Source organism: Lonchura striata, chromosome 5 (assembly GCF_046129695.1).
Source record: "Lonchura striata isolate bLonStr1 chromosome 5, bLonStr1.mat, whole genome shotgun sequence".
Lineage (NCBI taxonomy): Eukaryota > Metazoa > Chordata > Aves > Passeriformes > Estrildidae > Lonchura > Lonchura striata.
In genome coordinates, this window is record NC_134607.1 from 55,456,660 (window position 1) to 55,471,727 (window position 15,068).

Below are 15,068 nucleotides of genomic sequence, written 5' to 3' on the forward strand. Positions count from 1 at the left end.
AGTAGCATAGCTGTAATTTTCATTATTACCTGAATATCAGATAATTTAATAAAATTGCAGAGTATCACTGCATGACCCTAGGAATTAACTAAAGGGTTGTATTTTGACTAAGCCAATACTCTCCCAACCACTGACAGTACTAAAACAAGGAGGCAGGGTTACCCATCTGCTTTCAGTTTTTGAAAAATACCTCACTCTCTGCTCACCTTTTCCATTGTAGAAGGAGCTCTCTGCCTGCCTGCTTAGAGCAGTCTAATTATAAAGCTACTATAAAACTTCCATTTTTTTAGTACAGTGGAGATACGTGCCTGAATGGCAAAGAAGAGATTTGTAATACTGGTGTGGATTATGGGAGAAATTCTGATTGCTCACCTTACTGCTGAGGTCAGTGGAGTGGTGTAGCAACTTGAGATACAGATTATTCCAAAATACTTTTTTCAAGTAAACTTTACCTTTGTGACTTAGTTGTTTTGTCTTGCTTGCAGCAAGAAAATTTCTGGGAAGTAAGGGTAGCAAGTCTGCATACATCTAAAGGGAAAGGGAAATGAATGGTCCTGTGACATTTTTTGTACGCTTAACTTCCCTTGGAGACCATTCACAGGACTGTACACTTGGCTTTTCACTGGGAGATGTGTTCTAGAATTTGGAGGTTGAACGTGAAATCCACAGTTGTTTATCCTGGCTTGTTTTCTGGTTACTGTTCCAAGGAGCAAGTGCATTCTTTTAATGCAGACAGACCTCTGCTGTGTCATGGCTGCTCAGATTAACTGTGCAGCTGGAATATATTTTCCACATCACTTGTGTAGATGTAGCTCTACCAGTTCTCCAGTTCTGCCTCTTCGAGTCATACTGGCTACTGACCACAAATGATGCATTCATAAAATTGAAAGCAAAGTGAATAAAATGACTGTAGCCTGTGATGCCTTGCATCCACAATATATTTATTATGTAAACCTCAATCCCCTAAGGTGTATGTGCATGTGTACATACTTTGCTTGAGGTATGACAGGCAATGCATACTTTACCATGGCTGTTCTTTAATGTTGCTGCCTCCTTCAAATGCCATTTGGTTATATTCAGGAGCTCACTTAAGAACTGTGTGGAAGAGCAAAGGGACAGGGCTTGGTAGAATGTCTGTGGATGCTTCTAGGAAAACTTGTCTTTTGACAGGTTTATTCTTGCCATCTGTCAGGTGGACTGGAAAGAGGTTGAAGAAAAGGGAAGATAGGAATGGACCTATACCAAACAGAGAAAAACTTTAAACAAAGTATTGGAGGCTAACTGTAGGCAAATGAAGCAAAGAAAGTACAGAAGACCAAAACATGAAGCAGACCAAAAGACATGGAATGCTGAATGAGGATGAAAATAGTGAGGGAGAGGAATGTTTGCATCTTCCATACAATTGAGGGTCTAGTAGTTGCCAGATGTTAAGGTGTGGCCAACTAAAAAGGCATAAAGACTTTACTGTATACTTACACTTCTTTATATGATTTCATTTACAGGGATTTTCTGAATTGTTGTATTGCTTCCAATTGATATTTATAGCCATTTTTATTCTTATTTAATGCACTTCTCTCCCCCACCTTCCTCTTAAACATTCCCACTGTCTTGTTACTGTCTACTTCAAATGTCTCAAATCTGTTGTTCTTCAGCACTTAAATAGTCCCAATAGTTCATAGCAGTAGCCTTTTGGGATACAAGTAGCTTCTCTACTAATTCTGCTGCTCACTTTAGTATTTTACAGACTAAGAAATAATGAATGACTAACACTGTTAGGATTTCTGAACAGACACTTTGGGGATAAAGCCATCAGCAGCATTATTACATCTTTCAGAGCATTGTCCCTATAGAGTGTTCTGTTTTAAAGACAGAACAGTGCTGCGCAGTAATTTTGATTTACAATTATAAAGCCTCACACAAAGCCTTACACAAATTATTCCATCTGAATGTATGACAAACTTTCTGGAAGCATCAGCAATATTTCTGAGGATTTCTTGCTTCACTGCATTTACCTTGTTAAGTATTATTTTAAAAAGAAACTGGTTTACAAAAATCATAGAGTAAATAGAGACAAAGTGCTATTGCTGTTGGACTACCTTTTGTTCAGCTGGAAACCACAATCCTATTCCTTCCTTTGCAGCAGGAAAGTGAAACTGGAGATCTGTCATTCTTGGGTCCTGCTTTCTTTGTGAAAGCAAACTCTAAAACTAAGAACTTAATTCTGTACTTTAACACTGCTTTATTATACAAAAAAACCAATTTATTAAATATAGCATCTCTCATTCTTCAGAAAGAAAAATACATGCAGAGAGGTACATTTTTTGTTCACATTATTATTTCTCCCTTGAAATAAGTATGACTTTTTCCTGTCCTGTTCAAAAGAATAGGACAAATTTCAGGTTTAGGTGTGCTTCTAAATGAAGCATTTAAATATTGCCTGCCTTCTCAGTACTACACATGATGGGAGTTCACACTCCTCAAACATTATTCTTTAGGCAATTGCCTTTCAGTGATCAATTAATATCTGAAATCTTAGTTATTTCATCTTTCACATCCTTAATCTCAGTTTGAACTCTTGTTAGATTGGCCAATTTCTCATTCAGTAAAGCAATTTCTTTCTGCCGTTGCAAAACTTCCTCCACTAATCTTCCTATTCTCAGTGTTAGGTCATTTATTAAGGGCTCCAAGATGGCAAACTCCTTTTTAACTCTGTACATCTTAGGTTTCAAATCATTTGCAAATGCAACTGTCTTCAGAACTTTTGCTCTGTCACCTTCAAGATTCAAAAGTCTATCAGAATGCTTGTCAAAATTGCTCTTTAACTCAGACAGTGATGTCTTAATTTGCTCAATTTTTCTTGCGTTACTGGATGCCAGGCTTTGTATTTTCGTACTTCGGTCGATGCTACTGGTAAGGAGGTCACCTATATTTTTTACTGTTGCCTTTTCACCTTTTTCTACTTTATCTTCTAATGTTTGCAAAGAATCTGTCAGTGCAGTCATGTCTGAGACCAGGCCTGAAATGCGCCTTATGTCAGTTTTTACTGTCACAATTGTCAATGTTATGTTTTTTGCTACAGAAGCTGCATCCTGTTCAGCGCTTGAAACTGCATGAAAAAGGCTTGTTAAATTCTTCTCCAGTTCTTCTTGTTTTTTAATTATGCTGCTAGACCATGTTTTCATTGTATAAATATCTTCCTGCAGATATTTAATGTGAGAAATTATTTGAAGATCTTCCAGTTGTTTCATTAAGTTCCAAGTCTTTTCACACTAGAGGGATACAAAAATATTTCTAGCTTAAGAACTCAATGTCAAAATTCAAGCTATACTTTAATGAAATACCTTACTATTCTGACATTCAATTTGAGTGCAAAACCTGTCTCTAGGAAATCAATTTCTGTTATAACACAACCAGATTTTTTTTTTTCTTGTCAGTATACTTAATAAATGTTAGTACTTCTTCTATTGCAACAAAAAATTACAAGAAGGTGCCACGTGACTTTCCAAGGTGACCTCTGAAAACACAAATCATCAGTTCACTGTGTTACAAGTCTATGGAAAAAAATACACAAAGTAACAACAAAAGAAACTAGGTAGTGAAAACTAAATACAAACTAAAAATATTAACTTTCCCCCCCTTAAATCTAAATACCTGGCTTCAAATTGTTTTTAATAAAAAAACTGCAAATAATCCTTAATTTAAGAAAATATTACTTTCCTTCTTTAACAAAGTGTTACTTCCTTGCTCACTACCCTCTTTCTCCACCTTTCAAGCTGTTCCAATGATCTTTAGATCAGTGACAGTACATCAGTGATCTTTGATATAGGTTTAAATCACATTATTTATAAAAAAGTGCTTTTTCATCAATGAAAAGACTAAGACCAAATTCACTTATCCCCATTCTGGTCATTTTCGAAGTTAAAGCTTTCTAAAGTTACTTCTGCTTTTGAAGATACTGCTATGTCAGGCCCTGCTTCTAGAACAGCTAGCTCATGCAGCACTTTGAACAAGCTGCCATTGGACTGGAGGCCTTCAAGAGCCTTCTGCATCACCACTGTATCAGAAACAGTTTTCAGCATGTCATTTTCCACAGCGTACAGCTGTGTCTTCAAGTCCTCTATCTTTTTCTCCATACCAAGCAATTCACTTGACAACCTAAGAATGGAGTGAATAGCATTTTCAATTGTTGGCAAATGGCTCTTGCACTCCTCAATTTTAGGTTCATAGTTTGCAAGTTTCTGATTCAGGTCTGTGTCCTTGGCTACCAGACTATTCTGTTCTTCTTCTATCTTTTCAACTGACTTTGCATCCAAGTTCAACTTTTGTTCAACTCTAGAAAATTCATCATCTTCTTGCTTTTTTAGTGTTCTGATATTTCTGGCTGTACTGTCTTCCAAATCTCTTACTCTTTCTGCAAGGGATTTAATTCTTTGGTCAACTTCATTAATTTTGGAAGTAACTTCTGTATGAATGAACTTTGCTTCAGATTTTAAACCACTAGCATTTGTGTTCATTTCATCCAGACTTCTTCTCCAGGGATTTGTAACATTTTGGAACTTCTCATTAATTCTCTGCATCTTTAGAGATAGAGTCTGTTCATTGTTCTGAATATCATTTATGGTGTTATGAAGAGAAGATATTTCCTGCCCAAACTCAGTCATCACAGAGATGGATGAGGCAGCTTCTCGCAGGATACTTTCAGAAGACTCAAGCTGCATTTACAACACAAAACAATGTCTGTGTCTACTTAACAAAAGTAACAACAGAAAACCATTTCCATTTATTAAGAGATAATAAAGTCCCTTAAAAACCACTGTACTTGTTACAAAGTTCCTCCATGGTGTGTTTCCATGGTTCCTCTTTAAAATATCATTGATTAACCTAGCATGAAAAAGTATGTCTGTTGTTGAACTTCTATAGCATATATGCAATTTTCCATGCTTGTTTTTTTTTGTCAAAAATACAGTAAATCCCATGCAACACTTTGAAATCTGTAGTATATAAATATCCAAATTACATAATATATGAATGACATAATTCAGAGATCAGTGCTGAAATAAAATCACTGGCATGAGCCATGCCATGCTTCCATCATTATTCATAATGTATCAGGGATAATTCAGCAGCCAGCACATCTTTTCTACTGGATAATGTCACACGTGGTAATATCTTTTTTCATTACTATAGTATTTTCTTATCTATCACTTTATTATGTCTTCATATTATTAGAACAGGTCTGCTACATCAAAATGCCGGTACATTTTCTTCAAATCAATGTACCTAAGAATTGCACATGAAAGAGGAATGGTAAATGAAACATGCATATATGTAAGTTCTTAAAAATACTTTAGTTTCTAAAAAATTATACTGAGATACAACCTACTGGAACAATGGCATGGATTGACATGCTTTGTCACATGAAATAGTCTCTAAATGCCTATTCACAGGCAAGTAAAACACATTCTGAAAACTTGTTTTAAAACAGGCAGTTAAATTAATGAAATAACAGTGAAGTAAGCAATGACAAATGTTCACAAAAGATCATCCAATTGAGATGTTAATTATTACCTTTTCAGAAATTAAGTTTACTTTATTTCCCACATCCAGGATTTTTTCAGCTTCTTGATGTAAAAAATTGTACTTTCTTTCCAGATCAGAAAATTGACCTGACTGCTGAAATAGAAACCTGGAAATTTCAAGCAAATAAACAGAAAACGTAACTTCTTAATTAGTATATATTAAGTATTTCAGGACCTGATTCAGAGCAAATTGTTACTGGAGGGATTTGTTTTCACAAAATTTGCTAGATCAATATATGGCAAAAAAAGAAAAACAAATTGATCTGTCTTGATACTTCTACAAAAGGTATGACAGCAAGGAAGCATTGATAGATGTCTTTGCTTTTACACTGCATGCTAGGGTAACTAAGGCACTGATGCTGCTAAGATATTTTAAAACATCTTTAACAAAGGCATTTGACCTTTACTTAAGGACTCCACCTGATGAACGGTTTATTACACTGATGAGGAAATGATTTAAAGAAAACTCTATTTCACTTCTTCTGTCCATTTACTGCCTGCTCAACGAGCACTTCCTGTCAGCCTAAGTCGCTCTCCAGGAAGATGCAGTCTCCAAAGCAGGTCTTTAGAATTCCTGAGCAAGGCACCTTCAACCTCATGTAACAGATGGAGCTTCTACAGTAACTCACTGCACGCCCATGTTTCCCTGCTTGTAAATACTGCTACTCTTTCCTGGATCCTTCTGGCTCTAACATGTTTCTGTAGACACTTAGCTCAAGCTCTCTGCTAACATGAAAATCACACACCCCACAGAATACAAAAGAAAATACTAAAATCCTCTTTAGAGAGGGTTACCTACCAGCTCACCACCAGGCAAACAGCAAGGGAAACGACACTCAAGCTTGTCCTTGAGTCCATCCAAAAGGAACTGTGATTATTGCTGGTCCTGGGACTTGCCAGCTTCCCATAATTACTGTGCTTCTCAGCCTTCTGTGAATCTTCATTGGTCTTGGATGAAGAAATACCTTTTTTCCTTGTCTTAACTTCAGACATTTTGTGGTTTTAAAAAGCAGAAGCAAAGGAGAAAGCTAGGAAAAAAAAAACAAACAAGAGAAAGGACTTGTTTTTAACTTCTTACGTTTTAAACATCCTCAAACATAAACTGTAAGTACATAAATACACCTCCAAAAATGTTTCTTTTGCTGTTCACTATGCTTCCTAGTAAAGTATCATACTTTCACTTGCTTTCTATATTACAGAGCATTGCTATCATATTTTCTCCAGCTGAATTGACTTTCCAAGCTTAATCTAACTTCATGTTTCCAGAAATATTTTGTCTGTTATAGAATAAGTTGTTTTAAACATAGATTTAAAATTACAAGGATTAAAAGTATATTTCTTTTTGTAGCTGATGACTGTCACAAGTTCATCAGCAATTTCACTGATGTACTTGTGTTTTACCTGTAGATTTAAAAAAGAATTATCATCTACACCACACTAAAAGGGGAAAGTTAATTTTTCAATTTAAAAAATAAAATTGCAAATCAAGCTTTAATTTAGTAGCTCTGCTGTAATGATTTCATGTCATCTGTAAAATCACAAACATCAGTTAACAAAAAGTCATGATAAAAAAGTTCAGAAGATTCATTAAATCATTCCTCTAGAAAACAGAAAAACTTCCTGTTGATAAAATTAAGATCAGAATAGACTGAGGCAATATGAATCTCCAGCTCATATTTTAACCATCCAAGTGAAGTACAGAGTGTAGTTTTTAAGCCTAAAATCTCCCACCATACTCCTCAAAATAGACTTGATCCTTGTCAGAGTTGCTTTAGCCTAATTTGAGACCAAATTGTTCTGCTGGGGTTTTGGATCACTTAGCAGCATTGCTGCTTAGTCACATATCAAAATAGAAATATTTGGAGATACTTACATAGTCATGTACAGGGGTAAAAGGTATTGTTTAAAATCCAATCTGTCATGCAGGTAGTTTAGAGCTGTTTGAGCCACAGTACTAGGAAGTACACTCTGAGCTTGAAGCATGGAGAAAAAAGTTTTTCATTTCCAAAAAAAAAATCCACCAAAAGAACCCCCAAACAAAACACAAAACACACACACAAAAAAACCCCAAACCAAACAAAAAACCCCCAAAAAACAAAAAAACAAACACACAAAAAACCCCAAAACAAAACCAAAAAAAACGCAACCAAAACAAAAACCAAACAAAAGAAGCCACCAAAACGGAAAAATTGTATTTTGAAGCTTTTAAAACATCTTGGGGTTGGAGAGAATATATTATTAAGTTAAAATGGAGGGAAAAAAGAGAGCTCTGAATAATAGTTAGAAAAAGAGTTTAAGAGAGAAAAGCTCTGCTTTTAAAGGACAGCTTCTGCGCGCAGCCCGGTGCGGCAGAGAGGGATGAGCCGCAGCTCCCCAGAGACCCTTCCGGACCGGTCCGCTGCCCCCAGAGTGACCCACATCCCCTCTTCTTCCCCCAAAGTGACCCACATCTCCTCTTCTTCCCCCAAAGTGACCCACATCCCCTCCGCTCCCCCCAGAGTGACCCACATCCCCTCTTCTTCCCCTAAAGTGACCCACACCCCCTCCGCTCCCCCCAGAGTGACCCACACCCCCTCCGCTCCCCCCAGAGTGACCCACATCTCCTCTTCTCCCCCATAGTGATCCACATCCCCTCCGCGCCCGGGGCCCCCGGCAAGCCCGAGCCCGCCGTGCAGGATTCCCCAGCCCCGGCAGCGCCGACCTCCGCTCTCCCCTCCCTGCGGCCGCCGCCCCGTACCCGCCGCGCTCCTCCGGCCCCAGCGGCGGGCGGGGCCGCCCTGCCCCGCAGGCACCACGTTTGCAGGCCCGGGCCCCTCCCCTGGCCGCGGCTGCCGCACGCCGCCCGCTGCGCCACGTCCGGGCCCGCCCGCCGCGGGCGGCGATCCCGGCAGCACGGCCGGGCTCGGCGGCGCGGGGCTTTGTTCGGCGGCGGTGAGCGCCGAGCGGGCCGGGCACCGAGCGGGCCGGGCACCGAGCGGGCCGGGCCGGCCCTTCCCCGCCCAGGCCCGGAAGGAGGAAGCGCTGCCGGCGCCGCCTGCCCGGGAGCCGCGGGGTAGCGGCTGCGCCTCGGGGCTCGGCGGGGCTCGGGGCCGGCGGGGCTCGGGGCTCGGCGGGGCTCGGGGCCGGCGGGGCTCGGGGCTCGGCGGCTGCCGGGGCTCCCCGCTGCCCGCCAGGTGAGCGCCGTGCTGGACGCGCAGGGACGGACCGCACCGGACCGCGAGGGTTCCGCCGGGGCAGGGCAGGGGCCGGCGGGCGGGCGGTCTGAGCGCCTCGGTCTCCATTTGGTTGGCGGCTGGCAACAGCAGCACGCTGTGAGTTAACCCTTTGTTTTGGGTGTGTTTGTGGAGCGATTTCTTCTGTATTTGCCTCGCTTGTAGCAGTATTGTTATCTGTTTAGCGTCCCCTTTCCTCCGCTGTGCGGTGGGATGAAGGTAGTGTGCAAGGCTTTCTTAACTACGTAATTTTTAGTGACTATAGGAAATTCTGTCAGCACGGCGGAAGGGGCTCTCCATCACGGGCTTACCCAAAGGCAGCTGCTCTGCGTCTGCCCAGCTCCTGAAGGAGAGGGTGCCGGAAAAGGCCAACGCTTCTGTGTGTGCTCTGTGTGAAGCTTCGACTTGTTTATGGAGCTTTCCTGGCAGGAGTGTCATCAGAGAGAGCGTTTTGGTCGATTGGGACTCTCGGAGGCGCTGATCAGTTCTTTATGCCGTAGTCAATAGTTTTCACCTGTTTTCTTCAGACATTTGGTTTTTTATGATATGGAGGGAGAATGCAAGTTTGAAGTTGCGTGTGCAAATGCTGATAAAGGAAGGTACAGCGCAGTCAATGGCAGTGTTGGTGCTCCCTCTTCCATCATGTCAGGAGCCAAGTGTCCTTGAACTTGGAGACAACAATGCGTTTATCCCGTGCAATGAGGCCAGTCCTCTTTCTCATCCTGTTGACCCAATCACATAATCCAAGGACTTAAAAAAAAATGGGGGATGTAGTGAGTGGGGAGAAGACCTTTGAATAGAGACATTTAGCAAGATGCTAGTATATGAGAAGCTTGTAGTCTTTGGTTTTGTAGTTCTGAAAGTGTTCATAAACATAAATTCATAGGAATGGGAAAAAAAAATGTGTATTTTCAGAATTAGTGCTTTGCTACTCCTTCTGATTTTAACACCAAAATTTATAAGCTGTTCTAAAACTTATTTCCTCATGCTTGTAAGTTATGTTCCCAGTCTGACTTTACTTTCCCCCACTCTTTTTCACTCTGAAGAAATATGGATGTCAAGAGTAGAAACTATTTACTTATGAATCGTCAAGCACTGGAAAATGACATCAAGACTTCTTATATTATGGATCGTATGATTTCTGATGAAGTATTGACATTACAGGAGGAGGAGAGAGTGAAGCAACAGGTAGAATTATCTCTCACTGCTATTTCTTTCCCTAATCTACTCACATATTTTACCATCCTTTTAAAAATAGTAATTTCTGACTATCTAATTCCTGTATTTATCGAATTCTAGCACACAGTTTTTGTTGCTCAATAAAGTTAAGGGCTTGGTAAATTAAAGACTATTTCTGTAACTATAAATAGTCTATAATTTACAAAGTGATAGATTAAATTATTTTTGGAGTTTCTTAGTTTTGTAATACCTCTTCTAATTTTTTTTTTTCTAGAATACACGGAAGGAGCGAGCAGCTATGCTAATAAACATTATTCTTACAAAGGATAATAATTCATATAGATCCTTTTATAATGCACTGCTCCACGAAGGGTACAGAGATCTTGCTGCACTTCTTCAGGACGGCATCCCTGCCGTCTCGTCTGGTAACAGAAAAAGTTCAATGGATGGAATGACTTCCTACGGTCAGTGTAACTACAGCAATCCCTGTGCTGGAGTGTGAACAAAAGTTGTCTTTTTTAATCCTTAGAAAGTGGCTATGTGTAATACCTGTTCCAATGAAAAAGGAGCAGTTGGTGCATTTGTTTATTTTGGTAGTATAGTAACTATGTCTATTTCTTCTGCTTAATATGGCAGGAGAATTACAACAGTTACTATTTTTATAGCTCACCTTGAAAGTGTTCATATTGAATAATGCTGATTTTAAAAGGTAGAAGAACTGATGCTCTTATTATTTTCTCTAATTTGTAAAATTTTTGTTGTAAGTGAAAGACAGACTTTCATTTGTATCTATTAAAATAAAAACTTGTAGCCTCCAAAATTCTGATATTTATTTTGAAGAGTAATCTGGAATCTCTCAACCTACATTGATCTAGTTGATCATTGATTAATTGATCTAGTTATTAGGTTACTTAATTCTTTCCATCAGATCTTTTAGTTACCTTGTATAAGTTCCATAACTTTTACCCGCATTGTCATCAGGATCATCTTCGACATGAAATAAATTTGTAGTTTCTAATGGGCAGAACCTTCTAACTGCATATGACTAACTGCCATATTTACTGGCACTCTGCATGTAGTAAGTGTCAAAGGCATGTGGAGTTCAAGGCTATCTTAGATAATCAAAGTTTATCAGTTATGTCACTTCATATAGCCACAAAGTGGGCAGATGAAGTGCACGTTTCCTTTTCTGTTATGCTTTACCTCTTTCAAGTCATGCTATCTCAGCTTAAAGCAGTGGAAGTCTTGCTTGGACCCCAGTGCTGTGCTGTGAACTGCCAAGGAAAGGCCCTACACAGCATCCTTTCTTTTTTGCTGCATCCACGGTGTGCTGACCTCTGGCTGAGAAAGTGACTTGATTGTTTGGTATAGTAATGTTGACCTCCTGTGTTTGCCACATTTTCCATGGGAGATATTAATTCTCTCTTCACTTCTAGGGATTAATGTAATAAGCTTTCCCAATGCAGTTATTAATTTGAACACTGCTTTAGGTAGGGAGCTAGTTACATGCTAAGTATTTTTATTTCTAAAAAGCAGTATTTTTTTGTTATTTGTTATTTGTAGTCCAGCATATTTTAGGGCATTTTTATAGGACATGAGGTGGGGAGGAAGCCCACTAGTTATTTTGGATGACGAGTTGTTTGGTTGAGTATGAAGAGGCATCTCATTTAGAACTCATGTTTTATTTTGATGTTTCTTGTTCTTAACTTTAGTGAAGACCATTCTCTGCGAAGGAGGCGTACCACAGAGACCGGTTGTTTTTGTCACTCGACCAAAACTGGTAGATGCTATTAAAAAGAAACTGTACTGCTTGGGAAGTGATCCAGGTTGGGTCACAGTTTATGGAATGGCAGGCTGTGGGAAGACTGTTTTAACAGCAGAAGCTTTAAGGGATCCTCAGCTCTTGGAAGGTACTTTCAGAAAAGCATCTGTATTTTTATAAAAATCACTGTAGATTTACACATATTGGACATGAATGGTGCATATGTCACCTTGAAAGTGATTTGGATTTCTTAATTTCTTAGGTGATTCTGAAATGTTTGCTTGCAATATACAACTTCCATAACCATGTGGTGGTCTAGGACCACTAAGTGTTCTATTAGTTTGTAGAAAAAGGTTTTGAATAGCTTTTCACCTTAGAATCTGCTGTGGTTTATGAGAGTACGTGCATCCTTGATTACCTTAAAATCTTTATTTCTTTTAGTGCAAAATAATATATCCAGTTATATTCCTTTTGGGCATTGCTTATAAGGTCCTCTGACTCCTTGCTATATGAGTTTAAAAAACTTTTTAATAGTAGCAGACATTTGTGGGTGATTAGTATTGCCTTAGCTTAAAGTAGATCATAGATACAAACATTTAATGGCATTTTTTCTATTTTATTTATTTTTCCTTGCATAGGACACTAGGAGGAGAAAGTAGGACTTGGCATTAAAGAAAAAACGATGTAGGGTTAGATACTATAGCATCCTCTGCTACAGCTGACTCATCTAGGTATCTTCTTGATCACTGTCATACCCCAGGCTCTGAACTCTTGCAGTACTACATGGTTAAAAATGTAAATGGTAGGTCAGACGAGCAGAAAGATGGATGCAGAAGGGGCTGTGGAGGGACAGGAAGGAAGACGTGTAGAAAGGAGGGACAACAGCATCAGTGATGGTGTGAAATTTCTGTGGGTACTTGTCTTACAGAGTCTGTTCCTTTTAAAAATAAACAGGAGTGGTCTTGTAGAACCACCCTTGTGTGTTAATAGCAGAGTTGCAAGGATGGCTTGCAACAGATTTTAGAGATTTGTGTTTCAATTAATGCTGACTTACTGCTGTAAGTTGCTATAAAATATTTTAAATTATTTAAAATGTATGGCATGATTAATATTGCTTTTCTTGTTAGATTACTTTCCAGGAGGAGTTCACTGGATCTCTGTTGGGAAACAGGACAAAGCAGGGCTGCTCATAAAACTTCAGAATCTCTGTAGTAGATTGGAACATGACTCCACTCTTTCACAAAGGCCACCACTTAACATTGAGGAGGCTAAAGATCGTCTTCGTTTGCTGATGTTACGCAAATACCCCAGGTGATATCACTAAAATCAAATACTTTTCTTTTACTTATAAAACTTTGCAGAGTAACTTTGGTCTAATCATCTGAGGTATCTGTGGTTTTGTTACATGTGTCAGTGGTGTGTATTTTGTTTTTTTATCCAACTTCCTAGCTTAGGTTAATAAGACTTCTAGCAACAAAATATGTTAACCAGCTGTGCAGGAGTCATATTTGTTTGAAAAAGCGAATACTGAAATAATGAAAGATGAGATTGAATAGTGAAAGATGGGAACAAACAACTGGAAATAAGGATTTCTCTAATTTTCAGTGTTCTCACTGTGTGTGTAGACTGCTTTACTGATATGTGAGGATCATACGGCAGAAAAAAGAGTGTGTATCACTGCAGAAAATTCTTAATTTCCAGAACAGATCGTGTCTTTAGAAAGTGTTTGGTCTAGAGGTGCCAAAGTGAAAGCAGGTGACCAATTATTGCCAGAAACCATTGTCTTTCTCAGTCATTGCACAGCTTTCTCAGTCATTGCACAGCTTTTTTCACCTTTGAGAAATAGTTTTTGTTATTTGCTGAGGATTTAATTATTCTCTGGGAAGATCTGTACTAAACTAAATGAGCCTGCTTGTCAATGAGTTATCTTGGGAATAATAGGCCAACTTTGTGATCTTTATAGATAACAGAGTAGAATACTGGCATTTCTGTACAGGGGGAAAAAAGATCTTTCGTTTGAAGAAAAGATGTGGGAAATATTGACAGGTCCTCCAAAAGAAATCTATCAGCTGAACATGCACTTTTCCTTGAAGGATAATAAAGTAGCTGTCTCCACTGACACATTTCCATTGTTATTTCTTGTTTATTAACAAACAAAAGAAGTCAAAACTCTTCAATACAGAAGTGGGTGGAATGGGAGGAAATAGAGAGGAATGTGCTTGGTTAGTAAGGATCATAGAGGGTGCAAGTGTATGGGAAACAAAGATTCGATACAGCTTGGGAGGAAGATGGCTCTGCTCTGGAGTTCTCTTTGCCAGCAAAAAGTCACTTTAGCTATACCTGGATTCACACAACCAACCCAGTACATCTCTTGGGCATAAAGTCTTAGACAAAGGATTCAAATTTTGAAGCCAGTATGTTTCTTGGGATTAAATTATTAGTCAAATGAAAAATGGAAACTATGGTATACTTTAAAATATGAAATTACAGAATTTAATCACCTGTGATTGTTATCACAGGGTTTTGTTTGTTGCTTTGGGATGTGTTTTTGTTTGTTTTGGTTCTTCTTTGTAACAAGGATTTTTTAAATATTATTAGAATTTAGATTTTTTGGTGTGACTGGAGGAGAAAAATCACTGGTGCCTAATGCATGGAAGGACTTTGAAGTGCTCAGATTAATTAAAAACAACAGTCGGGCTATAATTCATGTCACTCATCATCTTTTCAACCATGAAAGTGCCACAAAACGAGCCCTTTATGGCTATAATAGTATTCTTGTGAACCCTCTGATTTATCAAAAGGTTATTAATAGAAGTGTTGTATAAAAATGAGATAGGGGTATCCAAGACTTAAATATATCTTTGAGAATGTGGTCTGATATGTATGAACTTCTTTAAGGAAGATCAAATCTCTATTTATAGGTTTCAATGGTGTAAGCGCCACTTAGCTGAACAAAAATGCGGAAGTTTTGTTGTGCTTCAGTGAGAATTGGAGAACTTAACCAGTAACTAGTGGAGTGGAAAATTCCATCCCTTAAAAAACAAGCATAGTAAATGTAAACGATTTATAGGATTAGGTGTCAATAGCCAAAACTTTCTTTCTTTCCATATATCTGCTTGCCAGCTAGTCTTTTTGACTTCTTGCTCCCTTAAACTCAATGTTTTAAAAACAATTTTCAGTAACTTCTCTGTCACATATAGGCAGGTGTAGGGAAGTCTACTGTACATTATTCTGGTGAGAGTCCATGTAGGAACCTACAAATGTGGCTCGCCATACAACTGGAATATGTAGTCAGTATGAAATGTCATTTATGTAAGAAGAGACTTGCTTTACAGG

General features: G+C 38.9%; 2 protein-coding genes across 8 annotated transcripts in view; one reads left to right on the top strand and one right to left on the bottom strand.

Annotated features, from left to right (window-relative positions):
• Positions 1-2,219: 2,219 nt before the first annotated feature.
• IKBIP (IKBKB interacting protein) lies at positions 2,220-8,409 on the bottom strand. Of its 5 annotated transcripts, none has more exons than XM_021527939.2 (5): positions 8,317-8,409; positions 7,453-7,547; positions 6,379-6,607; positions 5,569-5,686; positions 3,249-4,712 (listed from the first exon to the last, which is right to left on the bottom strand). In XM_021527939.2, exons 3-5 carry the CDS (start codon positions 6,570-6,572, stop codon positions 3,888-3,890), a joined length of 1,137 nt encoding a protein of 378 aa, XP_021383614.1. In that variant the 5' UTR covers positions 6,573-6,607; positions 7,453-7,547; positions 8,317-8,409; the 3' UTR covers positions 3,249-3,887. The 5 variants fall into 5 exon arrangements, with proteins under 5 accessions (XP_077639693.1, XP_021383614.1, XP_021383611.1 ...); XM_021527936.2 differs by having other exon boundaries at positions 7,453-7,552; XM_021527938.2 differs by having other exon boundaries at positions 7,453-7,552; positions 8,281-8,324.
• Positions 8,410-8,692: 283 nt separating this feature from the next.
• Positions 8,693-15,068, top strand: part of APAF1 (apoptotic peptidase activating factor 1) — a 29,915-nt gene continuing 23,539 nt past the window's right edge. For 2 of the 3 annotated variants that reach the window (XM_021527932.3, XM_021527934.3), the window contains exons 1-5: positions 8,763-8,890; positions 9,838-9,979; positions 10,245-10,434; positions 11,683-11,880; positions 12,860-13,043. In XM_021527932.3, coding sequence (XP_021383607.2) covers positions 9,842-9,979; positions 10,245-10,434; positions 11,683-11,880; positions 12,860-13,043 — 710 coding nt within the window. In that variant the 5' untranslated portion in view covers positions 8,763-8,890; positions 9,838-9,841. The other variant, XM_021527933.3, reaches the window with a different exon arrangement.

What these genes read in the sequence shown, in the direction of transcription:
- IKBIP (XM_021527939.2), bottom strand. Translation starts at nt 6,572, where the DNA reads ATGTCTGAAGTTAAGACAAGGAAAAAAGGTATTTCTTCATCCAAGACC. An exon ending in GTTTGCCTGGTGGTGAGCTG is followed by an intron (nt 5,687 to 6,378) that starts GTAGGTAACCCT and finishes TGAAATTTCCAG; the next exon opens with GTTTCTATTTCAGCAGTCAG. An exon ending in TAAACTTAATTTCTGAAAAG is followed by an intron (nt 4,713 to 5,568) that starts GTAATAATTAAC and finishes TTGTAAATGCAG; the next exon opens with CTTGAGTCTTCTGAAAGTAT.